At 39.9% G+C, this 24,057-nt stretch overlaps 1 protein-coding gene across 1 annotated transcript in view; it reads left to right on the top strand.

Annotated features, from left to right (window-relative positions):
• The first annotated feature begins 16,624 nt into the window (after nucleotides 1-16,624).
• Nucleotides 16,625-24,057, top strand: part of hhip (hedgehog interacting protein) — a 33,809-nt gene continuing 26,376 nt past the window's right edge. Inside the window, exons 1-3 of the mRNA XM_056735695.1 lie at nucleotides 16,625-17,407; nucleotides 19,718-19,910; nucleotides 23,224-23,365. Coding sequence (XP_056591673.1) covers nucleotides 17,138-17,407; nucleotides 19,718-19,910; nucleotides 23,224-23,365 — 605 coding nt within the window. The 5' untranslated portion in view covers nucleotides 16,625-17,137. The remainder of the gene's footprint in view (nucleotides 17,408-19,717; nucleotides 19,911-23,223; nucleotides 23,366-24,057) is intronic.

Here is a 24,057-nt window from a genome sequence, read left to right as displayed (position 1 = left end):
AACCCTTTGGGCTTACTTGGACTTCTTCATAAATTGGTCATAAAATGTGTTCTGATCTTCATCTAAGTCACAACAATAGAGAAACACAGTCTGCTTAAACTAATACCGCACAAACATTATACGTTTTCATGTTTTTATTGAACACAACATGTAAACATTCATAGTGCAGGGTGGAAAAAGTATGTGAACCTTTGGGTTTAATAACTGGTTGACCCTCCTTTGGGAGCAATAACCTCAACCAAACGTTTCCTATAGTTGCAGATCAGACCTGCACAACGGTCAGGAGAAATTTTGGACCATTCCTGTTTACAAAAGTGTTTCAGTTAAGCAATATTCTTGGGATGTCTGGTGTGAATCGCTCTCTTGAGGTCATGCCACAGCATCTCAATCGGGTTGAGGTCAGGACTCTGACTGGGCCACTCCAGAAGTCGTATTTTCTTCTGTTGAAGCCATTCTGTTGTTGATTTACTTCTATGCTTTGGGTCGTTGTCCTGTTGCATCGTCCATCCTCTGTTAAGCTTCAGTTGGCGGACAGATGGTCTTAAGTTTTCCTGCAAAATGTCTTGATAAACTTTGGAATTAATTTTTCCATCGATGACAGTAATCCATCCAGGGCCTGAGGCAGCAAAGCAGCCCCAAACCATGATGCCCCCTCCACCATATTTCACAGTTGGGATGAGGTTTTGATGTTGGTGTGCTGTGCCTTTTGTTCTCCACACATAGCGTTGTGTGTTCTTTCCAAACAACTCAATTTTGGTTTCATCTGTCAACAGAATGTTTTGCCAGTAGTACTGTGGAACATCCAGGTGCTATTTTGCAAACTTCAAACGTGCTGCAATGTTTTTTTTGGACAGCAGTGGCTTCCTCCGTGGTGTCCTCCCATGAAGTCCATTCTTGTTTAATGTTTTCCTTATTTTAGTTTTGTCAACAAAAATGTAAGCATGTGCCAGAGATTTCTGTAAGTGTTTAGCTGACACTCTAGGATTCTTCTTCACCTCATTGAGCATTCTGCGCTGTGCTCTTGCAGTCATCTTTACAGGACGACCCCGCCTAGGGAGTGTAGCAACAGTGCTGAACTTTCTCCATTTGTAGACAATCTGTCTTACCGTGGACACATGGACATCAAGGCTTTTAGATATACTTTTGTAGCCCTTTCCAGCTTTATGTAAGTCAACAATTCTTGATCGTAGGTCTTCTGAGAGCTCTTTTGTGCGAGGCATGGTTCACATCAGACAACGCTTCTTCAGAACAGCAAACTCAAAACTGGTGTGTGTTTTTTATTGGACAGGCCAGCTTTAATCAACACATCCAATCTCATCACATTGATTGGACCCCAGGTTGGCTGACTCCTGGCTCCAATTAGCTCTTGGAGAAGTCATTAGCCTAGGGTTTCACATACTTTTTCCAACCAGCACTATGAATGTTTACATGTTGTGTTCAATAAAAACATGGAAACGTATAATGTTTGTGTGGTATTAGTTTAAGCAGACTGTGTTTCTCTATTGTTGTGACTTAGATGAAGATCAGAACACATTTTATGACCAATTTATGAAGAAATCCAAGTAAGCCCAAAGGGTTCACATACTTTTTCTTTCAACTGTATTTTGCAAGGTGGCTAATTAATATGAATGTGTATTATCTAATTTGTACATTTTGGTGCATTCTGCCTTACACCGTGTCTACACTGGACACGGTGCGACACGACACATCACATCGCTTGTTCTGATAGGATTTTCGCGTTGTGCTGCGCTGCATCCAGTTTGGACAACATTTTTTATTATAATGGGTTCAAATGCATTTTACGAGTGTAGACATGGTTTGAAAGTGATAGTTCACCCAATAATGAAAATCTGTCACCATTTACTGACTCTCTTGTCATTTCAAACCGGTATGACTAACTTTCTTCTGCAGAACACATGATGAAAGATGAAAGTTGAAGACCGTCACCCATTCACTTCTATGGACACAAAACCAATGCAAGTGAATGGGTGCCAGTTAATAACATTCTTCAAAATATCTTGTTTTGTGTTCTGCGAAAGAAAGAATGTGGTACAGGTTTAAAATTATAAGAGGGTCAGTAAATAATGAAAGAATATACATTTTTAGGAGAACTATCACTTTATGTTTCAGGGAGGAGTTTTGTAATGTTTTTTTATCATACTTTTATGAACATGAAATAATTACAAAATTCTGTCAAAGATCATTGACTTAATCTTACAATCTTACAATAATTTCTACAATTTCTGTTTAAATTTAGTTTTTGCGGTTTCAACTTTTTTCATCCATCCTTAAATTCAAAGGGGTCAGTGTACCTATAACTGCAGGTCATCACTTTGATTTTTCCTAATTTAGGGCAACATTTGTACTCTTGCTCTGACTACTTACCTTCAAAGCTTAAGTGACATCACCTCCCTCTGTCAATTTCAGTTACAGTAACAGAAGAAAAAGCGAGAGAAAAGAAAGGGAAAGAAGAGTATCTACAGATAAATCAAATCCATCAGCACCAAATATACATGTGTTGAGTCTGCATACGTGTATGATGTTACGACCATTTTTTCTTATTTCCTCATGATGTCCATGTTGGGTATTGACCCGAGCACAGGCGCAAATCCGTCACCAAGTGGATGTGAGCGTTGCTGTACTGTATGACTCTCTCTCTCTTGCTCTCTCTCTCTCTGTCCCTGAAAGAGCGGCCCCAGTCATAGCAGACATTTTTGTGGTGAAATCATTAAACCCACGTGCGGAGCTCTCTCTGTGGTCACTGGGGGTCTTGCTCCTCTGCCTTTGGCTGAATAAATCATAAAGTTTGCTGGGAGACCACACAAGAAGCAGCAGCAGTGGAGGCAGGCAGGCAGACCCAGTGCTGAGCCGAGCGAGTAAAGCAAAGCACAGACACACATACACACAAACCTTTCCAGTCTGTACAACCCCAACCCCTCCCCCAGTACACCCCTCCTTTGCTTTTTTCAGAACTAGGGAGCAAAACAGCAAAGGAGAGAGGATGAGTGTTTTACGTGCGAGAGAAGAAATAATACCAACTGAAAGGAAATAAGAGAAAGCGGAAAACAACAAACAAAAAGGTTAGATGGGAGTAGTGCAAGTAAAACAAAAATAGACAAAACTGGCAAAATGATGGGCGAAGATAAGACGATGAAGATAAAGAAATCAATTCAAAATATCTGAAAGAAAAAAGTGTTACGAATCACTAATCTGTAAATCTTGTTTACAGGATAAAAGTCTTGCTTCAAGGAAAATGCATTTTGCATCTAGACCGGAAACCCAAGTGCTTGTCCGAGGGGCCACTTTTTTGCTAACTATACTACAAACTACAACTTAAAAAAGGCCTGGTCAATTTCAACACAGCGTCTGAAAATTTAACAGACCAACAGTAGCTGTTGGGTTATATTAACCTAAAAGATTTTTATATTTGACCCAACAATTGACTAAAACAACCCAGCATAGGCTAATTTACAACCCCACGGCTGGATTCGTCCCATTTTCCCCACAGTTCTTGAATATTTTCTATTCAACATGACTGACTTGTGTGCAAGTAAATCATTTTAACTGTAATTATAAATTCAATTAACACGATATTAGATATAGTATTTCATACTGCGTCCAAGATTAGGAACACAGAGCATCCAATATTTAAACCAATCAATTGGTTCTTAATAGATCAGTATTACCATGTTTCTGAACAATTACACTCTACTTCTGTGACTGTTACTCCATTCGCATCTTGTTTACTTTGTGTGCCCTCCCAGCCAATGAAATCGTGGCCGTCATACATGTCTCCATGAAAAATGGATAGAGCAAGGGTGAGATAGGAGAGAAGGAAAAAGGTAACTCTAGCCTGATGCTTAGAGAGGGGCAGAGCAGTTCTTGACCCAGGGGTTCAAACATTTTACGATGACATTTGACCTCACAGCAACACGGCTGGTGTTAGGTGGCTCAACCCCACCCATCTCATTACACAAGTAGGCCCTGAGCTTTGATTGTGGCAGGAGAGAGGTTATTATTTAGAGATGGTATCAGTGTCGCTAGTGTTTCCAAAGGTGAAACGTCACAGGTGGCCCCTGTGAAAGAGCTCCCATTAAAAAAGTCCTGGAGGCTTAGCTGGCAGGGATTGACGTCTGGAAAGCAGTTTTAGTATCCCAAATCAATAACAAAATGAGAACAAATAAAACAACTTGATGTTAAAGATTTCTTGAAAGCTAGCAATACAGTTTTGCGGCAAACTGAAATTAAGCTAAACCTTCATTTTTCTCAACTTTTTCTCGCAATAACTTTATAGATTCATTCTAAATCAAGACCCAGCAGGTGCCTTCTCTAATCTATGCCTCTGTTGTCCTGATGTTCTGTATTGGCATTGAATCTTCGTGCTATCTGCTACGTGGTCTATCGGTGGGAATAATGGGTGGAGTTTAGTGTGTGTGTGTGTGTAGCGAGGCCTTTTTTATTGCACAGATCACTCTTTATACTACTGTTTATTATGGTCAAGACAAAGTCATGCCTTGTGCACTGCACAAGAGCGGCAATATGTCAACATCTTGCTGGAGGTTCTCTCACTTCCAAACAACAGATAGGGTGCAGTGAACCTGCCATGTAAACTTTGGACAACACGTTTAGCAGAACTGTAATTATTTACAAATCATGGGATTTTTTCTTTTATTTCTTAGTAACGGTGGATATTAAAACTAATTATGACGCTCACCTACATTAATATTCAAGATGGCTATAATTTTGTAGTTAAAAATCAGGATTAGAACTGCAGAACATGTGTTTATTTATTCATAAGTGTTTATGTATCTGTGTTTAGTTGTTCAGTTGTTTGTTTCTCATTATAGTTCGCACCCTCAGTGCCTGATGAAAAGTTCCTACAAAATGTGCTTCATCTTTGTGGTGCATATGTGTGTGTTTGTTCGAGAGAGCTTGTTATTGGGGAGGATGTTTGTGAGCGCTCCTACAATGCCCCACCTGTGCCTGAGCCGTACCCCTCGGACCACCCACTTAGGGGAGAGACAGGCCAGTAGGAAAGGCCTATAACCTCTCTGGGTGGGCAATAAGACCTTGAACTCAAGTAGAATATTTCAGACAAGAGTTGAAAATCACAGAGAATCTGTCTGTTTGATCATTAAGGTTTTGATTGTAACGGCATGAATGGGATGCTTTCTACATGTTAAAAATAATAGAGCTGAAATAGTCTAGATTTGGAGTAAATTTAAGTATTTAAAAAATGTTAAGCTCCTCCCTCCTCAAAACAAAATCTCTCCACTTCCTGTCACGAGCAGTGGCGTGAGAGAAAAGCAATCAGAGACTATTCTGCCCGTGAAGAGGTCGCTATGATCAGCAATAAGCAATTGACAACAATCATTTTTTTGTAGAAGAGTGCTTGACTTTTTTATTGATTTTTTTTGCTTAGGGATTTTTAAGGTCTTACTCTGGTTTATGGAGTGTACAACAACAAGTTTATGTACAGAGAAGGTGTAAAAACACTATTATTTCGAAATAAAATGCAGTTATTCTTACCTTACTTCTTCACTGACTCTCAAATGGTTCGTTCCGCGGTTCATCTGTCTCACCCCCTCCTTTCTACTAGCCTAGTCTGATGTGATTTGTCAGATGGTCTAATCTGCTGTGATTGGTCTACCGAGAATGAGGCTCACGAGCTTCAGTGTTTGGGGGAGAAGACTGAAGTTTTCGTGGGCAGTCCTAGCAAAACGTAGGCGGGGACTAAATGTAGTGACTTAAATCCACTGCGTTCGCGAATCGGACTAGGGACGACTCATTTGCGTGATTCAGAGTCAACTCGCTTTATTCCAAGCCAATAACTTTGTTATTCATTCACCTTTGGATATACAACTTGGCAGACTGCTTACTTTCAAACACGGCAACATTACACACTGCATGAAATGTCATTTACATGATCTCATGTTATGTACTCTTTAAATTTCAGAAGCTATTTCACTTGGATGTATCATGGCCTTGGTCTTATAAGGTTCTATCAGATATTTTGTGAAAACTGAGTTGTCTGTTGTGAACAAATTTTTTGACTCTTTTCAACAAAAGGTTTATCTTTGTCAAATGGAAAGCATTAACTTTGAAGCTCAATATCTCAAAACTGTTCAGAATGCTGCTAGAACCTTATAATTCCAAGGTGACGATACGTTGCGATATGCAAAATAGGTCAGTTTTAAGCCGACTTTAAACCAACCTGGTTTGCAAGACAAAATCCCACTTACTTGCAGGCCTCACAAACAAACCAGCTACAATTGAATCTTCTGTGTTTTTATTTGCAGACAAAGGGTCAGAGAAGGGATTAACTATAAGACGGACATGCTCCATAAAAGGAGAGTTAAGCTTTTAGTCAATAGTGATTAGAGTGCTGTTTGTTTCTGGATTTTAAGAGGTCACCCGATGGAAACCGTAGTCCAAGATCCGCTTCCATGTGATTCTATGAGCTGTAATTGGAGTGATAAGGATTTCTGTATACTTGGGTAAGAGCAGAACAGATAGAATGATGAGCCACGATGGCCGAGAGGAAGAACCCTTCCACGGTGGTCTGAAGACACGCTGAACTTGCAGAGCCACAGTGAACTGGCTGCTACTGACCCCAATTACCTCAGCACTGACATGGAACCAATGCTCTTGCACTCTCTTTCTACACGATCCATCCAGAGGATTATTTGTACTTGTCACTATATTGCCATGACTTCAGGTCGAGTCGACCTTCTCCCTTACCTTCCAAAAGACACATTCTGGTTTCCTGCAGAAACTGACTTATATGTCTTTTGTTGTGGGACAAACATGGATTGGAAGATAAAACTAATTCAAGCGTACATCATGTGGTAAAATAAACACAGCAGTTGAATCAGGGGGCCAAGAAGAACAAACAGCATATTCACATACTGTTCAGCTCACATCAGCGTTAAAGTAAAATCAGCCCCAACCGTATAAGACAATCAAACACTGCTACTGACCATTGGCATGCCCAGGTTGGCTAGTTTATAACCGGCCCGCTGGCCACCCCCTTCGTTTTCCTCGACTCGCCAATCTTTGCCTTGACAGATAGATTGTATTGTTTGGCCTTGCTTCATTATTACTGGCTCTGTTGTACAGATTAACGCTTGAGATATACTTAGCAGATCCCAAACATGCCACGCATGGCCCTTGGGTCAATAACACTTCTATCAGTCTAGGGGCCTCTAAATAGTTAACAGGGTCAACTTCAACAGTGGTCCGCTCCTTGACTCCAGGTCCAAGCGCACATATTCAATGGAACAACAGACGCTTTTTCAGCTCTTATTTTTCACTGAACTGATAAATATTTAGTCAGTCCTAAAATGATGTGACAGATTGGTAGTCCAAACTATTCGTTAAACAATTGTCGAGACATGATCTGTATACTGTTCTGCCTCTTTGAGGCAAATGTTGAAAATAATATTCTAAACAGAGAGGCGCGTCTTCTCTTATCGCTACGGGACCATTAGATTTACTTAAAACGATACATTTAAGGTCATAGAAATTCGATTTGAATTTATAACAACGCTCCGGGTTTAACACGCATCCCAAGGAACCAGGACATACACACATTCCTGTGCAATGTGGGGTCTTTGAGGGGCTCTGCCAATAAGCAACTAATCCTTATATGGGATGTGCGGGGAAGGCCTCACCTGCCTTTCAGCATAGCATTTGACAATTGACATCATATCTTACTTGAGCTTTCAATGCATTCCATTCATAAAAAAAATGGAGAGAAAGAGAGGGTTGGGAATTTAGAAAAATAAGTTTAATGAGGTAACTGTTGTGAGCTGACTTGGCCTACGCCTACAACACCAGAGTTTGACTTGTTTGTACAATCTAACATCAAAGAGTAAGCCAAATTTATTGATGACACTCCTGGAATCTTATGTCAACAAAGATTGCGAGCTACAACAACAGAACACTTAATCTAATTTAATGGCCTTACTCTAATTGTCATAATTCTTGTTAAATGACCTATATTTACATCTTCTATAAATCTATAGCCATAATCTGTCTATAACTCCCGCATGTAATTTAAAGAGTTAATACTTTGAAAGCTCAAGTGTTTGGACACGACTCGTGGGCTGCAACCGCAACAGTACACTGTCCAATTGACCATACAAATATTTGGACTCTGCAAAGTGCTCATATTTGGCAGGCGACTATTCCTTAAAACGGCGTGGAAACCGCAGGTTCAGAGTGATAGAAAAAAGGCCCTCCCAAAGGAAAGACAAGTGTTGAAAGGTCTTTGAGAGTTCTGCTGCACACAGCAGTGATTGATCATCAATCAGCCGCTTTGTTGCTGCATCAAAACAGGCGTGCAAACTTAGCAATGCAGATTCGCTTAGAAAAGTCAGCAAACTTGGTGGGCCAAATGCATCCGATTGTAATGTCTCAGCTCATTAAACTTTTAATAAAAAACACACCTTGTGGCCTTGTTGCTTGGCACACAGAACAGCAGAGACGGCCTCAGTTTGGTTGGAATCAAAGGGCTTCATGCAAATGCGACAATGATTTGGAGATTGATTAGAAACACTGCAAGACTGCAAGGAAGTTTGGTAGGATGCACATGCACACACCAAGATTCATTGCAATTTACAAGATGAAGATTAGCTGTTTTTTGCCTCATTAGTTTAATATGATTTCCTATTCAGTAAAGGCTGTGCATTACAATGGAAAATTCCCATGTGTGGCACACAGTGGGTCTCAACTCAGTGGCACACAGTGGGTCTCAACAAATCTCATTTTACATACTGTTCTCCTAATGTGTTTGGGTTGAAATCCTAAGAGAAAACAGCACAGTCTGTGAAATGTTCCAAACGCACAGAGTAACGCCGGCTGACATTCATTCAGGTGACAAGAACATGTAATACGTTATGTCAAAACATATAAAACTCACTTGCCAAAATATGCACATACGTTATTCATGTGGTTTAACAGGGTATACTAGTTTCTGTCTCTTCAAGATATAGGGTAGGTCTCTTCTTTTAGAAGACAGAGAAAAGAACAAGACGCTGCAACAGAACACTGCTTGTGTCACAAAGCACAGATCTTACCGTCAATGCAGGAAATTAACAGCCAATAGTTTTTTTACATCTTATAAAGGGAGCTTTTCTCTTTGGTGGGCTCACGGTGCTATCAGCATCTGGCATGCTGCAAGTGCGGACCACAACTAGCCCAACCCCTATCATTGTGACTTTGCAATTAGCTGGTGTTAATTGGGCTTTTGCATTTTTACGTTTTTGTTGCGTAGGATATGTAAACACAATGAGACTTTTGGCTCAAAAGCTGTAGAACCAACACTCTAATAAAATGGTGCTAGATAGCCCTAAAAGTAGTTCTTGACGAAATCATAGGGGAACTACATTTAGTGCTATATAGCACCATATCTTGGTGCTTCAGTGGTTCTTCAGCGGTTCTTTGGCATGACTGAGGTGCTATATACTGTAGAACCAATCAGGGGTTCAACAGTTTCCTTATATGGAAACGGTGCTTTATAGCACCTTGGTCATCCCAAAGAATCGATAAAGAACAATCCAGCATTGGGTTAAAAAATTACACAGCAGTGTGTTCTGTCCAATATTTATCCAACCTGGGTCAAAAACAACCCAAAACTTTTTTGATTTTAATCCACATGCATTTTTAATAAAGTTTTATAATTAAGTGATTACAGTCTGAAAAATGCTGGTTCCGTAAAATATAGACGAACCCAAACATTTGGTTTAAAAAACTATGCTGGGTTGTTTCAAACCGAAATTCTGGGTGGTTGTCCTTATTTTACCCAACCACAGGTCGAAACAACTCAGTATTTCTTAGCGCGTATGGAAAAGGCTGGGGCAGAAATCCTTACACATTCCACCAAACTAGCTAACTTACTTATTTTATGTAAAGAACTGCTAAGTTATTAAAATGTGCCCCCCTCAACAAAATAACTACATGACGCCTTTGACTTCAGGGATGTTTTAGTACGTTGAAGGACGTCATCATAGCCCTGCTGAGGTTCAGCAGAACAGACTGTCCCATGGCTCTCACTGGCTCCATGACGCAGTTAAGGAATGAGAGAAGACGTGTGCTGTTAGACAGGGTGATGACCCCACTCCCTGCAAGGGTGAAGGCCCTGCTGGGAAAAGTCCGAGGCCCCGGCCTCACTAGCTCAATCACATTGGCCCAAGCCACCACTCACTAGGCGGACCTGAAGAAACACCCTGACACCCGCGTCACCCTTGAGGTAATGAGAACCTTCAGGCCGACCCATATGCTAACACCCATATGCATGAATAACCAGCGATTACTGGTAAAATAACAAATGATTCGAGTGTCAGCAACTTCTCAAAATATGCAAGAAAACATTTTGGACCAAATGAAGCGAAGCGACATGGGGGGCACAAAAGAAACTGTGAACGCTTGACTTGCGCTGTCTGTGTGGCATTAGAAACAGCAACCAAATACCCGCCGTGGACTGTTTCAGCAAATACAACGCTGACCACAGTTTGTGTTTCATTCAGGGTGGCAAGATGAAAAAATAGTCTCAAGCTGTTGTTCTGTGGTTTCTGTTGGACTTACCTTCTCCCTTAAAGAAAAAACTAATAACAAAAACATATGGACATTGAAAGCTGAGTTTACTAGCGGAATTATTCATTCCTGGTACTAACATGCATGTCAAAGGGAAGTTTTTACTTTGGATTTTGATATAAAAGAATGGCCAGAGGTCAGAGCTGGGAAATATTATGAGACCTCATACCCTTCTCTGGGACAATAAAACGTGGTGCAGTTACAGACACATGACCTTTTGAACTGAGATGAAAGTGAGAGCTCAACATGGAGCACACTGGACCAATCTATGCCTACCCACTGTGTATCTGAGCCAATCGGCACTATCAGATCTGGGCACCCGCTCTTACTGGAAAAAAATGGCAGACTGAGCCAACATTGTTTCCATGTCACATTTCGGATTCCTACACGCATTTTGGATCAGCATTATATGGTACTTAAGTCAGTTTGATCACAAACTTGTCCGCTTTGAAATCATGCTATATTCCTATATTCACATACGTGACGTTTTTTATGTATTCCTGGCTCACTTTGAAGTCAGAGCTGCTGATGGGCAGATCATTTGTTTGATTTTAACTTTTTGTTTGTATTGTATGATGTAAGTCACATTGATATCTCAGGAAAATGTCAGTGTATCCTGGTTGCACAAAACAGTCAAAGTCTTTCTGATAGGGATTCAAGGAGGCTGAGTCGGAACAGATGGGTCGAGCGTGGGGCACTGGTGGGATCATGTTGAAGGACCACCATCAATGCTGCTATGCACTGCACATCATGCTCAAAGCCCGTTCCTCCCTTTCAACTCATTTGCAGTAAAGTACAAGATGCAAAATCACAACAAAGCCCCATGACATATGGGAGGTAAATCTATGGGTCTACTTTGGGTAGTGCCTTTGGCCCCTACTGGAACCGTTTACAAATAATTAGCCTACGGACAGGAAAAAAGAACGAGAGAAAAGAAAATCCATCTGTGTGCTAACCCTGTTCTAACCTTTCAGTATGGGAAGCGTTCTGTGATCAGAATGAAATTTGGGAGTCCAAGCATAAAATGGACATAAATGATGTGGTTTATTTGACATTATCCAATCCACAGGAACTCATTGTGCGCGGTGCAGGTTCCTTCTGGTCTGCAAAGGAATCAGAAAGAGATGGTCATGGATGATGAAAGGCATGTGTGAGTGTGCGTGTGATAGGGTGTTGTTGCGTGGGGGGATTGCGGTATAAGTGTGTGTGGTAAATGAATGCCTCTATGATGAAAACCCAGCATGGCACACAGGTCAGGCAGCAGTTTTAGGTCATGGTTTGGCGGAGTCTCCTGAGACGCCTGTTTTTAGCATACCGATCACTAATCTGTGTTCTTTGTAGTTCCTGTGACAAGCTGCAATCCAACGCCACACCAATTCATTTCCATCCCTAAAGCGACTTCTACCACCTTGCTCCTAACAAGCATCATCACTCTTTGCCCCTTGTGGGTCATTTTTGTTAATTCCTTTATTTATTGACCATACACTGAAAACAAAACAACGACACATTTAAATGTAAGCCTTACATGAAACAACATCAGGCTGCAAAGAAAATGTCACATGGAACCATAGTAGCCTTAGAGAATGATTTCACTTTGGAATTTTTATTGAATCGGCACACAAACTTTGGAAAATGTGGAGAGCAGGTATAAAAGTTAGCAATGGATTAGGGTTGGGCGATGTTTACAAGCATCGAACGATGGCTACATTGAAACATTGCGATGGACCATGAAATCGCCCTATGGCGTTTTAAAGTTAGGCTCGTCTGGCAGTCTGGTCTGGTTTATTACCATTTTGTTGGGGCGATTAGGGACTGGTGGGGCTAGGAACCCTCCCTACCTCCGAAGTGGGGAATGGCAAAAAAGGTTTGAGAAACACTGCTTTACTGTAAGATGTCTGGTCCAATCTCAGAAGCTCTTAAGGATTTCAATAACTCAAGATCTGTCAGAAAGTAATATAAAGAAGGAGCAATAACTGGAAAGGAGGAAATTAGAAAATAGATACACAGATGAAAGCTTGAGATAATCGAGGGAGAGTATGACCTGAGTTTGGGAAATAAAAAGAGAGATATGGACCAAAGCAGGTAATCAAACTGAAGCAGAGCAAAGTGACAGGACTGAAGGAAACTTCGTGTGGTCCAATGGCAAAGGCCAGTGATTTAGAGGTTGTTGATCCTGGGCAGGCAGCCCAGCGGTTCAGCACAACCAGTGACTCACACACACTCACTGAGAGCTGTTGGCTCACTGTCTAAGTCACCGCACTTAAAACATCCTTATGTGTTTAGAGTCATTGAAGTGGAAACCAGGGCCTGCACCCATTGCTGGAAAGAGCTACCGAATCCCTGCCTCTCGCTCTCTCTCTTTCTCTACAGAATGTTCATAAACAGATGGCCAGACCTTATTAGCCATGTCACAACTACAGAGAACATCGAGAACACATTCCATTCCCTCTGAATATGAAAGGCTGTGCATACTGTAAAATGCTAGACAATTACCATTAGTGTTGAAAAGCAGGTCACATGTTTTGTCTCTCTTAAGCGGAGATGCGACAAGTTTTGAGAGTTAGACGGCAGTGTAAAATAACAGAGAGTTAATTTACTAATTGTTTTGTTTACATATGGCGAGATTGCAGGTTAGTCATGTGATTTAGGAATACCAGTGAAGAGGCGCCCAGATGATGTCACCTCCCTTTGATTTTTAGGACAGCGCACTTCTTGAGTCGTGCATGGTAGTAGGAGAATTTTCTATGGCATTATAGCTCTCTTACAACAGAGGGCTTGTTTCAAATTGAAATAAAAAGTCCTTACAAATGTAAATTTGCTACACTGTAAAAACTTTCTTTTTAGATTTTTTAATAGATTTTTGAAATACAGTAAGAACATCGAATTACAGAAAAAAATTCAATTGACAAGAAAAATGTGTTATTCTATGGTATCTTGCTTCCTAAAAGTACAATTTTGTTTTACTATGTAAGGTCACTATAGTCGTTTTTATGTTTGCATGATCCTGGGTTTTTATTTGCAATTTTCTCATTAAACCCGATGGGAATTTTTTGTACATTTCTTAATATGAAGTTTAATATGAAGGTTTGTAAGCTGCTATTTTGTCAAGGTAACATTCAAAACAAAGTGGTAGTGACGTAGTTCTTCTAGAGCATTCCAAACATGCATAAAATGCTTGGTTGCCCTTTGGTGTGAGGATCAATAATTCTTACTTTCAAATGGAATTTGCACCACTGTATGTGAAGTCTTAGACTCAGTGTTGACACAAGGTGCCTTGTTTTTCTCCTTTCTATAAAAAAATTACATTTTATTGCTGCAGTAGGCATATTTTAAGCTATATATTAGGATCAAAATTATAGTAGTAAAATTGGCAGTGGCATTTTCTGTGATTTGTTGTTTTCTACATACGATCATTCTACAAAATGTAAAGAACATTCTATGAAAATATAATCTTGATATTTTTAAGATTTAGTAAGGCCATGTCAAAGATTGTAATCATGATTAAATAAGTTATTAAAATTCAACTTTGATGCTTGTTAAGTAACAAACAGTGAGAAAAGGAACTTTTCCACTAATCCACTGATATAAGGTGTACTGACAGAACACATTTCTGACACATACACATTTTCAAAAGGCAGAAAAGTTATTTAATCAGTTCAAATGTCTGTATATGATAAAATCCAAACATGTAGTGAACTTTTGAGAACATTTGGATTGTTACAAACTGTACATCCAAGTATTTTGGATGTACAGTTTATTTAAGAAACACACTTACATGGCTGGCATGTTTCACATTGAGCTTCACAAAAGGTTTTACCCTAATTTTACTAAGTTCTTCCCACTTTGTTTGACATAACATATTACACACACATACAACTTCTCTTTATTTATTTCATTACATCTTATGTAAGATCATTAAATCAAAAATCAGTACGACCCTAGGATAAGTTTTAAGACTTTTACAGAAGGATGTTTGGCTTGCTGATCTTTTTTCAGTACAACAATAGTGTCATGGCAGCCAGCATGATTTTCTGTAAAGTAACATAAATATTTGTTTGTGATTGTAAAAAAATCTAGTAAAAAAAAATATTCCACCAGCTGGGGCACCAGAAACAAGACTGTAAAAATACATTTGTTTATGGTTTTCTTGTAAATTGAGAATAGTTTCTGTGATTTGACGGATTTTGAACGTATATTTGAAAAATATGTAAAAAATAACAGTAAATTCTGTATTTGACTATTTTTAATGTTAATGTGAGAAAAACGATTGGCGAGCTACACATACTTTTACTGACACTCTTGCTTGTTTTCTTAGACTTTAAAGTGAGTCAAAATTAACTGGCATTGTTTTGAATTTGCCCCAATGAATATTTATTAAATTCTAAAGGAGGGAAAAATCAAACAGGTATACAACAACATAAAGGTGAGTAAAAGATGACAGAATTTGTATTTTTTTAGAGTGAACTAATCGTTTAAGAACATTAACAAATAGGTGCAGACAAGCTTGTTGTCACCTTTTCTTATGCCTCTTAAGACATTTGCTTGAGTGTGGTTTGCCACTTCTGGTCTGTGATTTCAAGGCTGTTACTGGATTGTGTGTGGTCAGGGACTATCCACTCTCTGGTAGAGAGTATTTTTCTTCGAGGGTTATTGAACCAGAGTTGATCTTTATTATTGCTGAATGAGACAACACATCTAACCGGGGACTTTCCAAAATAATATTTTACAATTTTCAACCTCAGTTGATTACTTTATATTAGGCACTGGTTAAAGCATAACATAATATATAAAACCAAAGGAATAATGCATATTGTTATGTCCTCAGTCCTAAATCATAGCATATGTGAAATCTGGGTTTTCCTTGAAATCTTAATTTTAAGATTTTTCCCATTTCAAGAATGTCAGGGTCGTTTTGCCATCTGTTGTTTGTTGAAATGGAATCTGGAAATGGTTACATATTACTCGGAATGTCTTACTCAGAAAACTTAAATATTGGTAAATATGTTGCAATAGTCAGAGTGTGTTTGTTAAGGCAGCAGTGTTAAAAATGAACGCTGAATGCACACCTTACAAATTCAAAAATCAAAAAGAGCTGAACAGGTTGTTATCGTGTGACTAAAAGCTCTACTGTGTGTAAATACTCTCTGACATGAAATTGGTTAGTAGCAAAAATATCAATGCTCTGATGTGGATGCCAGTAGAGGAATACTGTAGCTTCTGTGCAATAGACTGGGTCATATCTCTCCAAGCAGATGTACTCCCAAACCAAAGCTTTGTATGTTTTCATGTCACTTGCCAATGCAGCATCACTGGACTGATCAGAAACCAGTCCAACCCATCCTAATCCAGAGTTTCAAGTTTTTATACCTCTGCAGTCTGCACCCTGCTCAATCTGAGTGGTTGGCCTTTTTATCATGCGAGAACATAGATCAAATATTTTGGAGCCGCCTCTGACTGGATATGGTGGCAGGCTGTTCAGTGCTTAGGGCCATTCCCATAATTACCCAACAGTTCAATCACAGTGGATTCCTACAACTGCTGATCTGTGCTGATAATCAGGCTGTGTTCTGGTCAGGGCTAGACCCCCAAGGACGAACAGGTGCGGTAATGCAACTAATGCAACTGAGGTCTGTTCAGAGACGATATTCCCCTGTGGACTTTCAATCTGTAGATCTCTCTAGATGAGAAGAAAAGAGGACTTGTCCTGCATTTGGCTCAGTCTTATCAGAAATCCTCTGAAGAGTAAGCATGCCAGACATTCTCACAACTCTGTTAACATAACACTGTTGGACATTCTAATCAACAGACTGTCCCTTTGTAGCAGTTTTTTCCAACTAATACAAACAAATAAAAAAAACTGAAATACTTACTTTATTATATTACTATTATCACATGTGTTGCATTCAGGTCATTCATTGACAGTTGCTGCCTCTAAATCCATATCCATGGAGAGCACAGCTGTTTATACTCACAGCACTACATTTTTACTTGCTGAATATTTTAATATTTGTACTATTGATCCTTAACACTTGTATCACTTGTATCCGAAGGTAGTTAATTACCTAACACCACGACGCGCGTTCCCATCTGCAAGGACGTCATCGTGCGCGTTCCCCTTCTCGCGCGCTGGTTAAAAAGAAGGTGGAAAGAGCTAAGAGAAACATGTGAGTGCACTGAAGAGCATGCAACAGACAACTTAGTGCAACTTTAGATCACACGCATCAACTTCTGTTGCACCGACGGGATTTAACATTTTGAACAAGGAAACTTACTACGCTTTCTGTGTATAACCTGATCATTTTTACTTTTCTAATTTCGCATTAATATACAAGATGCTTGTTCCACTGTAATAACATAATAACCAGCACTTGTCTTAATTTATTATTGTGATTTTTGTTATATATCTTCACTATTATTTAATCCTGACTACTTTATCAGTAAAGAATTGCTTAATTAATCTAAATTTACTTTTTTGACGTGTGGGGACTGTATTGCAGCAGCCCCGTAGGAGCGCGGCTGCCTTTCGCTTAATCCCTGTAAAATGAGGCATTTGAAATTTGTTCTCTTGTTGGCCATCGCGGCCAATTTTTGGGAATGCGGTGATGCGAAAATCGGCGAGAATGGAGAATTAAGTCCAAGGAGGAGGAGATGTTACGATGGAAGTCTGCCGAAACGCCTGAAGAAGAAGGAGCGAAAACTGTCACTGGAGGGAAGCGGTGGAGGGGAAGTTTGTCACAGGCTCTATCCTCGTGTGTCTTGCTGTCCGTCCAGGAGGGCTCCGTATCAGATACTCCACCGGAGAGATGCTCGGGTATGTTCCTGCAGTTTCGTATTTGCAAAAATCTATGCACTTTCTCTAATGAATACTTTGTACTTGCAATGAGTTTTTCGCTCTCATATAGCAAAGGATTTACAGCTTTATAGTAGAAAGGAAATGATACGAACGTCAGATGATAATTATGTGGATACTTATTGGCAAGGGAAATGCACACAGGAGCGAGCGAGTTACAGTGTTTCTATCGTGACCTACTCTTCTCAACACTCGCTACCTGTGTTGCTAAATACAGCACGAGGTGCGTGTATTTCTCTGTTGAGGGATTGTCTCCGAATGATTTGTACATCCAGAAGCGTGTTTTAACAACTTTTTTTATGTAAGTTGATTTTTCAATGACAGCGTGCTGTATGCGTGGTGATGGAGAGGATTTACATAAACCAGATGGGTAACATATCACGCACGCAAAATTATATGTTATACAGGCGCTCAATGGCTCGGTAGTTTTATGAATGAACACACTCTATGCCGATAAATATTTTCACATGTAAACAACCTCCGCACATCTCCATATGCGGCTGGGTGGCATAGCACTTCGGTTTGTGACAAAAAGCCATATTGCATCATTTAATTTGCTCAAGTCATGGAAATAAGAGCGAGGCTGAATGGAACAAAAAAAGAGTCGACATCTCCTCCTCCCCACTACACTGCCCACACACGGAGTCTTTTTGCTTATGGCAAAAGAATAACAACAACACCATTGTGTTTGTTAGTTTCACTAATGGGTGAAGCTGGAGAACATCATTCTCCCCCAGTCGTTGGCTCTGTCCAAGTGTTAATGCCTTTGAGGGAGTATTTGTCGTGCTCCCCACCCCCTCGCAAACTTACACCAATTCCCAGAGGGTCAAAATTGTTTCACTTAAGCTGTTTAATAGAACCTTTTGCGGGGAAGTTAGTAGCCTACACTTGTGGTTTTATTGCGGAGTTAAACTGTGGATCCTGTGAATGATCTAGAGGATTATTCATTCATAATTATAAATGTTTTAACTTAATTGATAATTGTTTTTTGAGGCCATGGCTTCTATCATTTCTGCAACCTCATATGTCCACTTTGTTATTATACACTAAATGATAAGTTGTTGTTTTCAAATAAGCCTGTATATGTTTGTTCAGTCAATTTTCAGGACATTGTGCATATACACAGTGCATTATCATAAAAGCGGCACAAATCACTACCTTACAAAATTTTTGTTGACTAATGTACCGTTTGGCTTAGACCTGTATATCTTTTATTTGCACTGGCACGTTTCAACAGGATTGTGTATGGCCTTAGAAGGCTATGATGTGTGATGTTCAGCTTTGACCAACTTTTGGCATTTTTTGTTGTTGTGAAAAATGCAAAAAACAAAGGTTCTCTTGTTGCTGGTGTGGATGATGGCAACATTGGAGCCCATCCCAGCAACATATGGGAAGAGCGCATGGTTGAGAGCACACAAATGCTTCTCTCCATGGACCATGTGCCAGTTCATGGCTCACTAAATCAATGGACAATTTAAAGCAGGAGAGTTGCCACTCAGAGAGCAGGGTAACACACCGACCACTGCCGGACTGAGATTAAAGAGAGCTGAAAATTCACATGCTCAATGAGAGAGGTGTTGCTACAACATTAACATTGAAATCTAAAATATCTGAACGAAGGGTTTCTGTGGAGTAGTAAGTGGGGGTGACGGTCGACACTCACTGCCGGCTGTGCTGTTCTAATTGACTTGGACAGACTGCTAATTTGTTGAGACCAGCACGGGAATGATGTGCCCGTCTATCTGTAAATTGGTGTTTACACATGGACCTCACACAGAGAGAGGGAGGTTTACCAGACTGCTGCGGCACAGGCGCATGTCTGGAGAACGGAGCAGATTACATTGTTGTTTTATTACAGCTAATTTGTTACATAAATAAGCCTGTTCATTTTCTCGGCCCTAATCTATTGTTTACTTTTGTTTAGTGACTTAAGAAACATTTTGAGTATCCTCATTTCGCTCTGTTCATTTCAGTATGAGTTCAGCTGCCATGCGAGGTGCAATTTTGGCTTAGCTGTTTGTGAGTCCAAATAAACAAATCAAGAGAAATCAAGTCCACATGGACGTGTGGTGTTTGTTAAGAGAGATGTTTAGAAAGCGAATGGCCTCCAATTACAGAGAAGACATTCTTCAAATTTATGTCAAACCACATCGCTTAATTCGAGGATATACACAGTCGTTAAATAAGAACAACTTTGGACCATAACATGCAAATTTGGATTAGCAATTATTTCCACAGTTCTGACTTTTGCCGCTTGCTGTTGCTCCTCAGATCTTCTCGACCAATAACACGGAGTGTTCTAGACTGCTGGAGGAGATTAAGTGTGCCCATTGTTCACCACATGCTCAGATGCTCTTCCACTCAACCAAACTTGAAAAAGCGCCACACAGAGCACAAGACCTACCCCGCTTATGCCACGACTACTGCCAAGAGTTCTACTACACCTGTCGGGGACATGTACCAGGTAAATAACACGATACATGCATAACTTAGGGCCTGAGCAAGATACCACAGGACTAGACTACAAATCAGACTCAAAATGAAATATGTATTGTGGATCTGGGCAAAATCACAAACAGACTGGTTCCTTTATTGAATGTTCAAGAACTCTATTCAGCAACCACTTGTTGCTCTTTCTTTCTACTTCTGCCTAGATCCCCCACATGCAAAAAATAATGGTCCTGGATATGCTAAGTAATTATTCCTAAATAATAAAAATGTTTGTCTTGATTGGCGCAAACATTTGCATTTGGTTAAATCATGTTAGTTTTTCAGGCTTGTTGAATATGAATGAATGCAAAAGCAACAGGATGGTTGTACTCATTAGACCTCCAAAAACATGGCTTATTATTTCAAGCACAAATCCCACCTTGAAACAATTTCATGAGACAATCATGAATAAATCAACGAACATGGTTAACTTTATTCATTCATTACGTAGCAAACTGGCAAATTGAGGTTCCATTCAGTTGTTTCATAATATTTCCCACATCATGAAGTAAGACTGCTAGCTTTTCAAACTCTATCATAATTGTTAAGCTCACATGTAAACAGACATCATACCCCAAACAAATGTAAGTTAATTATTTTATGACCTGTTTATTCCGTTTGCTTCTTTTGCAAGAATCTTATTTTACGCCAGGACGATCTACCAAGAAGTGCCTTGTGATTTTGTGGGTCTGTCTTTGGGTATGTGTGTGATTGGTCTGGCTTCGGTCTAGACATGACTGACACTCACACCTCACCGGCAGAAAACACATGCGCTTCACAGGATGCAGCGGAAAACAAGGCCTGTTCAAGGCAATGCTCACATAATCAGTTTGTTTTTCTTGGTGGTAGCTTTCGTTTAACGAAAAGACAAACATTGAGGCCTCCGTAACGTAAGGGCGAAAACAGATGGCAGTGGGGAGGAGTCCAAAGACCTGAAAAGCCACCATGAGGGTTGTATTTTCTCCAGAACATGAATGACATCAAGAGCTAACGTCCAATAGTTATACATGGGTGTAAGGCTGGATAGTGTTGCAACATTCACTGCATGATGCATTCCTTCGGATGGAATGGTATGCAAAAGCTGGCACCAGACCAAACCTTCTTCCTATCAGCACAGCCATAACAGATTAGATGAGGGCTGATATGCAAACAGGGAATGGACTCTAGTAAACGCAAGCCAAACACACATACACAACCACGGAAATTCAAATAGACCAACAAATCGAACACTGTATACATACAATTTACGCCTGGCCGTCCGCTATGATACAGGGTGCGCAATCTGCTACTCTTGGTAGAGATAGAAAAAAACGTGGTAAAGGCTCAGTCAAAGCAAGAGAACGGGAGCTGGGGCCAAAAGACTCTCCCTCCCCCCTCTCCCCCTCTCAAATCAGCATATGTGGTGACGAATGACACATTTATTTATCTACAAAGGTTGTGTATATGTAAAACTGCTGAAGTGCATCAAGATGTCAAGTACTTTGCGTGGCCACCCAGGTTGCTTTGGAAGATAACCAGATGGAAGTATAACTGTAGCGCTGAGGATGTGGAGTCTTTCTCTCTCTTGCTCTCGCTCTCGTCAGTACAATAAAACTTAAACGTATTGTGGAGGGGCTGACACACTGTTTGAGGCCACACAGTGATTTTGCATCTTTAGGGAAGTTATAAATTGGTCAAATTAGACAGTTCTCTAAGTACATAGAAATCGGTCTCATATACATGATTTGTATTCAGCAAAGCTGGGCAAGAAGACTGAAGCAAAACATACCTTCGCGGTATTTACTTTCAATCCCTCGAGGAAGATAGAAAAACATTTTCGGTCCACTCAATCATTGTTTGTTCGATGTATTTTATCATTAAGCTGTCAAATGTGATGGTTATCTTTAAAAATGCTTAGCTAACTTTTTAGATGAGGGAAATATTACAATTTATATTTATACATTTTAGAAGGGAAAATAGCACTTTCCTCAACAATGCTATAGCAATCTAAGTGAAGGTCAAGACTCGTACTTGACCTCTGCCTGTTGCCGAAAAAGCAGCCTTAAGAGTTTATATGAGACATCCACAACAGCACAGATTCTACAGTTTTTCCTGTGACCGGTTTTGACTAGAAGGGATACAGTTACCTCCACTTCAATACTTCATTTTTTTTTTTTCTTATTGCAAGGTTAGGGTTGGGGTAGGTTTAAGCGTTAGCTAACGTAATTTCTTGTAATTATATGGCGAGATTTTGCACCACTTCCGACCGTCGCTGTATCCCTTCTAGCAAGGACCCCTGTGACCCAACAGACCTAAGAGAGGGACATATAGATTGTGACCTTTTAAAGTATATACTGCTACCATTGACTCCCTTTACATCTCACACCAGCAGGACCAAGATAACCAATGTGTGGGTGGCATCACAGTGGGATTGGAGGTGGTGTATGTGTTTGATCTTACCATTTCACTGTTTTGTTTAGATGTTTAGGGATATCCTATCACCTCTGTTGTTGGTGCAGCCACCTCCCTCCCACATGCAGCCTCCTTCCCCAGGCAGCATAGGGGCTTGTTGAAGATGAAAGAAAGGAGTGTGTTTGTATTTTTATCACTGCTGTGTTTGCTCTTCTCTTACCCGTAAGAGGGTTTAGCTGAGGGTTAACCATATCAGCATGGTTGTTTTTAGGTCATGGTGAGGCTGCCAAACCGAGTGCTGTTTTCTCCCCCGTCAATCTAATAATGACAACTCAGTCAGGCAGATGGAAGGCTTCTCCGAGAAACCACTTACTGCCACAGTTTTTTAAAGATTTTTGTATCTTTTGACAGAAATGCAATACAATATACATAACTTTGTCTTCATAGGTGTATAAAGCGTCATTAATAATGAAGCGTTTTTATTACCTTAAAATTATTATCTACATTCAACGTGCGTCTCATTGCATGGAATTCATCATGTTGTTTCTACTACAGTGTGACAAATAGGTATACAGTGGGTCTAGATCAGCTTGAATGACTTAACCTGACATGCACTTGTGACATATGAGAGACAAAAACAAACATCTTGATTCAAAATCTGCTCATCAGTACTTCATGAATGCACCATAGACACGATCAGAATTATGTTTGTTACTGGAATAACCACCAAAACGCCCACACAATAAAGCATCTGATGGCTGAGGACATACTTGACTCGAGTACAGCTCTAACAGCATGGAAATCGCTTGGTTTGGAGGTGATTACATCATCCCGTGGACCCTCTATGGTGTCTATCTCAGGCTGAGACCAGTTGTCTGTCTGTCTGTGTTTTTCAGAACTGTTCCAAGCTGACGTGGATGAGTTCTGCCAGTATTATGGAAGGAGGGACGGAGGCCTGTGCTTTCCAGATTTTCAACGAAAGCAACTTGGCAGAGATTCCAACTACCTGTTAGATGAAAAAATAGAAGCAATAAACAGGTATACTTGATTTGTTTTTACACACACATTACATATTCATTAATCATCATATATACTTATAACAGTGTATATATATATATATATATATATATATATATCCTTTTAATTGGTCAGTGTCTCACAAAAACTAATACATATTTTAGAATGATGAGTTAAATGGACAAATCACAGTCTTCATTATTATTCTTATTATTCCTTCATTACTATTCATAATACATTGTTATTCTTTCATTGTTCCTTAAACAAAGCACCATTTGTGTTCCTCTTAATAAGTAAAGTCATACAGACTTGAAGGCGAGTAGTAAAGAACAGATTTAGTTTTTTTTGGTTATCTTTCCTTGAAGTTGACAATCCTCTGTGGAATTCTTGTTAAACTCCACCTGTTACTGCATTCATCATCAGATATGTTAAGACAAACTTTCACACTGTCATTTCTTTGTCAGTCATGCCCAGTATGTCTGACCTGCTGAGGTCATCTTGACAATCTCAACAAGGTCACTACAGACAAGATCCGCCTGACTAACCTTCTGTGTCACAACATTCCTCCATGTACTTGCTGACTGGTCCACTGCCCCTATCCAAGCCAAAGCTTTGTGTCCAGAGCAAGTTGAGCCAGCTTTAGGAACACAAAGAAAGTGCTTATACTGCATCAGCTCTGATCTACCGTCAACAGCCAGAGGACTTTGACCATT

The sequence above is a fragment of the Triplophysa dalaica genome, chromosome 2 (assembly GCF_015846415.1).
Source record: "Triplophysa dalaica isolate WHDGS20190420 chromosome 2, ASM1584641v1, whole genome shotgun sequence".
NCBI classification, from domain to species: Eukaryota; Metazoa; Chordata; class Actinopteri; order Cypriniformes; family Nemacheilidae; genus Triplophysa; species Triplophysa dalaica.
This window is presented reverse-complemented; position numbering and strand designations above follow the sequence as displayed.